At 41.1% G+C, this 9,501-nt stretch overlaps 1 protein-coding gene across 1 annotated transcript; it reads right to left on the bottom strand.

Moving 5' to 3' along the window:
* Nucleotides 1–4,368: 4,368 nt before the first annotated feature.
* LOC122034619 (23 kDa jasmonate-induced protein-like) lies at nt 4,369–5,562 on the bottom strand. Its single transcript, XM_042593934.1, has 2 exons — nt 5,051–5,562; nt 4,369–4,974 (listed from the first exon to the last, which is right to left on the bottom strand). The coding sequence occupies exons 1-2, from the start codon at nt 5,492–5,494 to the stop codon at nt 4,684–4,686; spliced, it is 735 nt and encodes a 244-aa protein (XP_042449868.1). The 5' UTR covers nt 5,495–5,562; the 3' UTR covers nt 4,369–4,683.
* Between the last annotated feature and the right edge of the window lie 3,939 nt (nt 5,563–9,501).

The raw sequence follows: 9,501 nt of genomic DNA, 5'->3' as shown, positions 1-9,501 counted from the left end.
CCAGAGGCGTAGATCGAGTCCTTCTCCGTTCGTGTTCTTTGGTTCTTCATAACCAAATTTCATTATTAAAGAAATATCAGAATCTGAGTTAAGGTATACCTCCATGTTTTGTTTCCAGATGGAAAACTCCCCCTCGAATGCAGGTGGGTAGTCGCTAGCTCCGGCCATCGTTTTGTTGCTTCAGACGGCAGTTAGTCCTTCTGAGGCGTACTCGGCTCTAATACCACTTGTAGGACCGTTGGGTCGTCTAGGAGGGGGTTGTTGGATATCCTGCTAACACAAAAAAGAAAACAAACCCTCCTCGAACTCTTTAGGCTAACACTTGCATAATTAAGTTAAGCAGATAAATTAAAAGAATAAAGAAAAGCGAGGCACAAAAGATTTACTTGGTTACAACCGATGTGGTTGTTAATCCAAGGAAGATTAAGCTCAATAAAACTCCTTCGGGCGGAGAAGCCTCGTACAGCGTTGAAGTGAAGAAAACAGAAGCTTAGACTAAAAGAGAGTGTGCAAGCACTGGATTTACAATCAGTGAGTTCTGTTTAAGCTTCTGGACCAAGGCTATATTTATAGTCTTGGTCCAAGCGCCTGGAAGGGTTCCGGGCGCCCTGGGGGGGATAAATTTTATCCCCCAACGGTCGGATTGAGTCAAAACTCGATCCTGTTGAAAAGTCGATTCCGGGCGCCCCGGTCGGTTCCGGACGCCCGGAGCCCTAAGGTCAACATAAGTTGACTTTTCGACTCCGGTTCAGCTCGTCTCGATCCAGCTCATCTCAGTCCGGGTCTGTTCGCTCCGGCTCCGTTTGCTTGGGTGATCTCTGCCATCCGGAATAGGGCTCACCCGAACCCATCTTCCGGTCTTCTCGAGCGTGCTTCCCTCCGGCTTCTCGTCCCTCGAAATTGCCGCATGTTCCTTCTCGTCCACTAGGGTACTCATCCGCAGACTTCGTCCCTCGATCGCACCCCGTGCCGACCTTCGCGCTAGCTGCGTCTCTTGCTCCCCGAGCAATCTTCCGCTCTGGCTTTCGTACCTCAGAACCACCGCGCGCACTTCCTTCTCGTCCGCCGGTGTACTCTTCCGCAGCACCTCGTCCCTCGGACGCACAGCGTGCCGTCCTTCTCGCTAACTGCGTCTTCCGCTCGAGTACCTGTGCTCCTAAGCTCCTGCACACTTAGACACAAGGTTAGAAACAACGCAGGACCTAACTTAACTTGTTGATCACACCAAAACAACCTTGGGGTTCCAACAATATCATATCATATTTCATAAGGAACAACTTAAGCATGTTTAGTTTGGGTTCTAAGTTCCTTAAGCTTCTAACCTTATCATGGCCGAACCCTAGCATGTCTCATTCTAGGTTACAAGTAGCATGAAAGTGTTGAACCCTAAGCCAATATCTTATACATTTTCATGAGGAACATCATAAGCACATTTGTTTTAAATTCCAAACTTCCTAAACCCATTAACTCAAGGTGGCCAAAACATATCAATCATGGAACTAGGTTTTTAGTGGCATGAGAGCATGAAAACCACAACTACATTTCATAGCATACATCACAAGAACATCATAAGCATATACAAGTTGGGTTCTAAATTTCTCTAGGCCTTTAAACTAGTAGTGGCCGAAACATATCAAGCATGAAACTAAGTTTCTAGGGGCACAAGAGCATGGAAACCACAACTACATTTCATAGCACTTATCACAAGAAACATTATGAACATATATAAGTTGGGTTCTAAATTTTCTCTAGGCCTTTAAACTAGTAGTGGCCGAAACATATCAAGCATGAAACTAAGTTTCTAGGGGCACAAGAGCATGGAAACCACAACTACATTTCATAGCATTTATCACAAGAACATCATGAGCATATCTAAGTTGGGTTCTAAGTTTTCCTAGGCCTTTAACCCAAGGGTGGCCGAAACATGTGAGCTTGGTTTTGTTTTTTCATATGGCCTAAAAGCATGGAAACCCTACACAATTTTCATGGCAACATTACAAGGAACAACATGGGTAAACTTAGTTTAAAATCTAAGCATCCTAGCTTTAAAACTTAGTGTGGCCGAAAGTTACATGTAACCAATCTTCTATGTAACAAGTAACCATAAGAACATCAACTAGTTTCATATCATTTTATCAAGAAGGTCATGAGCCTCCTAGACTTGGTTTAAACTTTCCTATACTTCAAATCTCATCATAACCGAATCTTCATAAGCATGTAATAGGATTCATAGTCAACATACAATCATGGCATAACATTATAGCTTCATATCTTGTCTTAGGAAAAATCTTAGAATGCTTAGTTTTTAGGTTTAAAACTCTCCTAGGCCTTTAGTTCTTCCATGGCCGAACATTCACGAGCATGGAAATGGAGTTTCAAACAACATACAAGTAAGAGAAAAAGTTAACAACATCATTATCATAGGGTACATAACACAAGAATAAGGGAACATGCTTAGTTTGAGTCTTAAGCTTACCTAGTCCTCTTGTTCATGCTTGGCCGAGAGTCTAGGGTTCATGGATCTAAGTTTTCATTGTTCATTCTAGCATGGAAACCTTAGATTAACCTCTTAGATAAGATACATGTCACAAAAATAAATAATAAGCATATCTAGTTACAATTTTCTTAAACACTTCCTCTTGTCTTGGCCGAAATTCTCATAAAGCAAACCTTAGGTTTTTAAGCGATCTATCTTCATGGAAAATCATATAAACTATTGTACCACAGGTGAGGGGAAGCTTACCTAGTGTTCCCTTGTTAATCCTTAAAGAAATGGTACCCTTGGTGAAGAGGAAGGAGGCTAGCACTCCTTTTGATTTCTCTTGCTTGGAAGGGTGCACCTTGAAGGCTCCTTCTTGTAATTTAGTTTCCTCTTAGGGAGAAACCTAAACTTGGCTTGTGGAGATGAGGGAGGAGGGCTTCTAGTTTCGGCAATGGTGAGGGAGAAAGAAGAAAAATGAAATCCTTTCCTTTCTTTCCTTTTTATGCTAAGTGGGTGGAAGATACAAAGATGAACTTTGCTTCCCTTTTTCCTTAATTCATGCATGTATTTTTTTTTAATGAGAATATGTCCTCATTCCTTTCCCTTAATTCTTCTCTTCATTATTCTCTTAAACTCCACGAAAATAGAGAAGGAAAAGGAAGAAAGACAACTTGTCTTTTGCTTACTCCTTTTCTTAACCAAGAGGTAAACAAGAGGAATAAACCTACTTGATTTTCTCTTGTTCCCTCACTTAATCATATCCTCACTTTTTACTAAAATTCCCATCATTTTTCATTCATATGTTATTCATTATCCTAGTGGTTATCATACATAACTTTATTTCTATCCTTTGTGAGAGGTTTAAGGTTCAAACCTTCACCTCTTCTTTTTATTTCTCTTATTTCTTTTTCTTTTGATTCTTCTTTTATGCTCTAAAGCAAATAACACCCATATAAAAAATTGCTTTGATACTATAACCCAAAGCTTGAACCCTAGAAGTAAAATCTAAAAAAAAAATAGCTTTAATACTATAACCCAAAGCTTGAACCCTAAAGGTAAAATATATAAAAAAAAAATAGTTTTGATACTATAACACAAAGTCTGAACCCTAAATAGCTTTGATACTATAACCCAAAACCTGAACCCTAGAGGTAAAATCTAAAAAAAAAAATAACTTTGATATCATAACCCAAAGCCTGAACCCTAGAAATAATATTTTTAAAAATATTTTAATTATTTTTTTTAATTTAAAAATTTTAAAAAAATAAAAAAAAACTAAAATCAGTGATATCCTGCGCGCACACAGTCGCACACTGTACAGGCGCGCAGGATATCAAAAGTATATATATATATATATATAGCTGATATCCTGCGCGACGGCATAGTGCGTGACTGTGCGCGTCGTGCAGGATTTCAGCGTTTTTTTTTCTTTTTAATTTTTTTTTAAATTTTTTAATTAAAAAAATAATTAAAATATTTTTTAAAAATTTAATTTTTAGGGTTCAGACTTTGGGTTATAGTATCAAATTTATTTTGTTTTTTAGATTTTACCTCTGGGGTTTAGGTTTCCTAATTAGATTATAATGTTTGGTTTTAAAAAAAAATTAAAATAAAATTAATTTAAGTTTTTATTGAGTATTGTAATATGTTGAGGGGATATATTAATGTATTAGAAATTTATATAAGAAAATGTTAATTTTTTTAATTGATTTTTTAAATTTAAAATATTAAAAAATAAAAAAATTTTAAAAATAAAACTTGATCTCCTGCGCATACGCACAGTCGCGCACTAATTTTTTTAATTAATTTTTTTCTTCTAATTCACTAATCTTATTTATGGAGTTTGTTTATGTCCAATTTTATTTTTCAAATAAAAAAACCATGAATTAAGTTAACAGGTAACACTCATGACTTTAAATTCATGGATCTAAGATACATGTTGGCAAAAAGACTAATACATTCGTCTAAGTGCTTTCGTCAACCCGTCCAGGTCAACACAGGTTTAAGGCACATGCAACAAGAAGAAGCATGTTAATTATTCGGATACACACCACACTATCATCTCCTTCCAAACACAACACACATAATTAATTAATTAACAGTACTGCTCGAGTGCTTTATTCTTATTATTCTTATTCTTATTCTTATTTTCTTAGGAATATATATAGTAGTGGTTCTAATCAGCCAGCCAGCCAGCTTCATTATTCAGCAGGAGCTTCCTCATCGGCTTCATCAACATCATCCACATACTTGGAATCAAGCGACTCCGAGACGACGCTAACATCACTGGCCATCGCCATAAAATTGGATCCCAAATCATCCAAGGACATGATTGCCACAAATTCCGGTGAACTGCCTGCGCCAATCGACACACTGGCGAAGCCCCCGAGCGCGGTGGTAGAGTGATTATTCGCTTGATTATCCATCTTACCATCAATGGCGTTCCAGTTCGCCGAAAGAAAACCACCGGCCGTACGGATTTCAGCCAACACCTGCACGCACCAAATTAATTAACGAACATTAAGAAGCAATATTAATCTTAATTAGTATATATATATATAGACTCACGCGATTCTGATAATTCATGCGGGATGTGTTCCAAGCCAGCATCCAATCACGGCCGGCTCCATCGTTGTTCACTCCTCTGTACACAATAGCTTCTTTGGAAGGACCCATGAGCCTACCGCGGACGTGAAGAAATCCAGCCCATTGCCCATTTTGAATGACTTGAGCGTAAGGGGATCGCCAAACAGCACCTTCCCAAGTGTGATTGAGAACGAATGTGAGGTTACCTCCGGTGGCATTGTAAATCATGCCGAGCGTCGAGGTTCCAGTGCCGTAAGCCGCCTTGAGGTTGTGCACGAACCGACTCACGTTCCTCGCTTTATCATCTGCGTTCATAAACTGCAAAGCCACTCTTGCTCTGTCTCGGGCGGTGATTTGAGTCATGTTCGGAAAAACTAGTCTCACTGTGTCGTTCGTCACTGGATTCCCAAACACGTTGCTCGCCATGCTTAATTCTATATCTCAACAATAAGAGAAAATGTTTTTTTTTTGGTTTTTCTGTTATTGTTTTCGGAGTGTGTGCAACATCGATCGATCGATCGTGTATTTATAGAGGAATTAGATTATAGCTTAGCTAAACTTCCTTGGATAATGCTCAATTAATTAATTAATTATTGTTAAACTAACGGGAAAATGACTTCTCTAAAAATAATTGAAATGGAGGGACCACTTTTACTGATAAATACTTGAAATGGGGGAAAACAATAACTTCTCCGAAAATAATTGAAATTGAAATGGAGGGACCACTTACTGATAAATAAATAATTGAAATGGGAAAAAAAAAAACGTGACAATAACTTCTCCAAAAATAATGGAAACAATAAACGAAAGGAAAGAAAAAAAATATAACATAACGTTTTAAATTAAAAACCAGATCATTTTAATTTAATTTTGATTTTGATTCTGATTCTGATTCTGATTCTGATTTTGATTTTGATTTTGATTTTAAAATCAAAATCAAAACGAAGTGACAATAACTTTTCTAAAAATAATTGAAATGGAGGGACCACTTATTGATAAATAAATGATTGAAATGGAAAAAACAACGTGACAATAACTTCTCCAAAAATAATGGGAAACAATAAACGAAAGGAAGCAAAAATATAATGATGCCGTTATGAAAGGGATCCATTAAGTATGGGTTAAAGGTCAGAGATGGCAACCAATGTATAGGTTAAAATTCCATTAAGTATGGGTTAAAGGTCGGAGATAGCAACTAATGTGTAGGTTAAAATTAAGGTGGTCAATGTCAGGATGTCAAAGGACTCACCTATGGTGGTCAAGCGTAGGTCGACTATAATGGCCAATCGGTGTGGGCAGTGTCAGATCGGTAAGAGGTTTGTCCGAGCCGATCCTCGTCTAGCTCAGAACAATAGGGCAAGATCACCAAACACTCACTATAAATCGGCAGAATGCTAAGGTCACCGAAGCACTTGTCAGAGAGGAAGGAGATAAGCTACTATACCCAGTCATCACAAGGAAGAACAGCCGAGGTCGACCGAGCGCAGGAGTCTCAACCGAGCGACTACCTCGCTCGGCCGAACAGTGGGATCACTATGTTATTTCTCAGTATCCTTCTGGGAGATAGTACGATGGAAGTTTCTATTGTCTTGTCAAGGATATGCATACCCTGTTAAGGTATGGTGTCAGAGGTACTTTCCCGACATGTCCTTTCATAGGACAAATTAGAGAGCATGCCCACAATCAGTTGGAGAACGTGCCCATGTCTCGAGAGAAGTGCGCACGTCTCACAGTAGGGCACTATATAAAGGGGGTTCATACACCGACAGAGGTACGCGTTATTCACTATTCACGCATGTGTCTACTGTTGCTCCATCTTTTTTCTCTTTCCAGTGACTATCTTAAGCGTTGGAGGGCCAACGCCGACACTGACGTTTCTTGTGATAGAGCGGCGTCAGCAGCAGCCTCAAAGGAGAAATAACACAAGTCCTGCCCGAGCTTCTGCTGAGCGGACTAGGACCTCAGCTCCAGAGGAGGAGAACCGAAACAACACCGCTCAAGGAGAGATTGGAATGATCGTTGAAGGGCCGACCGACGGTGATTCGAACCGAGTGAGGAAGTCGCACGCCCTGCGCCTAGAAATACATGTTGTCGGATGCAGCAAGTAGAAGGCTGAGGGGCCTGAGATCAATTTCGGCCCCTGAAACATGGAGGGAGTGGAGATCCCTCATGATGATGCCTTGATCATCTGAGTAGTAATAGCTAATTGTAATATTCATCGAACCTTTATTGATATAGGAAGCTCGGTGAATATTATATTCAATAAGACATTCGACTAGCTACAAATTGACCAAAGCGAATTGCAGCTAATGATGACCCCACTCGACAGGTTCACAAGCAATGAAGTGTTGTCGATCGGCCAGACTCGGTTAGCCATATGGCTCGGAGAGGATCCGCTCAAGAGGACAAGGATCACAAACTTCATTGTGGTAGATGCGTCATCCGCCTACAATATTATATTGGGCCGACCAATCCTTAACGAGTTCTGAGCGGTGGTGTCTACTTTCTATCAAAAGATCAAGTTTCTAGTGGACAACAAAGTGGGCAAAGTTAAAGGCGAGCAGCTGGCCGCTCAATGATGCTACGTCGAGATAGTCCAGTCCGAAGAAAGAGCCGTGCGGAAGGTCCCGCGCTTGGAAGTGAACGCCATCAGGGAAGAACCTCCCGCACTGGTCTATGAGGAAAAGGAGGAAGTCCATATTCATCCCAGCCGATTAGAGGCTACCACTTTCATCGCTGCCGACCTGACAGAAGAGAAGAATACTGAGCTGGTCACCTAACTTAGGCGAAATCATGCCGTGTTCGCTTGGTTGACCCACGAGCTCCCGAGCATCTCGCCAAGTGTAGCTCAGCACGAGCTTCACGTCCGACCGGATGCTCGGGCTGTGAAACAGAGGAAGAGGGAAGAGCAGAACCAGATCATCCGAGCGGAGATAGAAAAATTGCTTGAAGCCGGTCACATCCACGAGGTGTAGTTTCCAAGCTGGCTCGCCAATGTTGTGCTGGTCTCCAAGCCGGGCAACAAATGGCGAGTCTGCATCAACTTTTGTGATATGAACAAGGCTTATCTGAAGGACTTCTATCCCTTGCCTATGACAGACCAGATGGTGGACTCCACGGCGGGTTACGAGCTGATATGCATGCTCGACGCATATTAAGGTTACCACCAAGTGCAGTTCGCTCGGGAGAATTAAGAGAAGGTCAGCTTCATCACTACCGATGAAACTTATTGCTACAATGTCATGCCATTCGGATTGAAGAATATCGGCGCCATCTACCAGAGACTAATGAACAAGGTGTTCCGACGATAGATTGGTCACAACATTTAGGTATATGTCGATGACATATTAATAAAATCCCTCTGAGCTGCTGACCTTTGTGCCGACATCGAAGAGACCTGCTAAACTCTGAGGGCGTTTGGAATAAATCTGAACCCAAACAAGTGTCTGTTCGGAGCAAAAAGTGGCTACTTCCTCAGATACATCGTCACTGAATGGGGAATCGAGGCGAATTCGAGGAAGGTGAAGGCATTATAAGACATGCCCCTGCCTCACAACTTGAAGGAGGCTCAACGACTGATCGGATGGATTACTGCACTATCCAAATTCATCTCCAAATCGTCCGACCGGAATCATCCGTTCTTCAAGATATTACGTCGAGCAACTAAGTTCTAGTGGGACTCGAAATGCGACAAAGCACTGGAAGCGCTCAAGGAGTACCTGACATCCTTGCCTGCATTAACCAAGCTCATCGCTAGTGAGCCGCTATGGATTTACTTGTCATCCACCGAGTATGTTGTTGGCTTGACATTGGTAAGACAAAACAGTCATGAGAAACAACCTATATATTTCCTAAGTCATATATTAAAAGATGCGGAATTCCGCTACACCAGTTTCGAAAAAATAGCTTTTATACTAGTACTAGCCGCTCGGAGACTCCGCCCGTACTTCCTATCACATCCGATCGTCGTGATGACCAACAACACCTTGGGAAGAGTCTTTCTTAACCCAGAAGCATCCAGATGGCTGATCAAATGGACAACCAAGCTGAGTGAGTTTAACATACAATATCAACCCAGGATGTCGATCAAGGCCCAGGCCTTAGCTGATTTTGTCACTGAGGTCCAGAATGTCGAGCCGGACGCGACTTGAAAAATATACGTAGACGGATCATCCATTCAGCAAGGTATCGAGATCAACATTCTCTTGATTTCTCCATGGGAAGACAAGATACAATTGTTCGTGTGGCTAGATTATCGGGTCACAAATAATGAAGCCAAGTACGAGACCCTAATAGCCGGCTTGCAGGCGGCTCAGCATGTTGGAGCTGTAAAAGTCCTCATCCACTCGGATTCTCAGCTGACCGCTCAGTAACTATTGGGGGCATTCGAAATAAGAAGCTCTCGACTTAGGGATATATGCAGAAGCATTCGG

Source organism: Zingiber officinale, chromosome 11B (genome assembly GCF_018446385.1).
Source record: "Zingiber officinale cultivar Zhangliang chromosome 11B, Zo_v1.1, whole genome shotgun sequence".
Lineage (NCBI taxonomy): Eukaryota > Viridiplantae > Streptophyta > Magnoliopsida > Zingiberales > Zingiberaceae > Zingiber > Zingiber officinale.
This window is presented reverse-complemented; position numbering and strand designations above follow the sequence as displayed.

What these genes read in the sequence shown, in the direction of transcription:
- LOC122034619 (XM_042593934.1), bottom strand. Translation starts at nt 5,494, where the DNA reads ATGGCGAGCAACGTGTTTGGGAATCCAGTGACGAACGACACAGTGAGA. An exon ending in GCATGAATTATCAGAATCGC is followed by an intron (nt 4,975 to 5,050) that starts GTGAGTCTATAT and finishes TGGTGCGTGCAG; the next exon opens with GTGTTGGCTGAAATCCGTAC.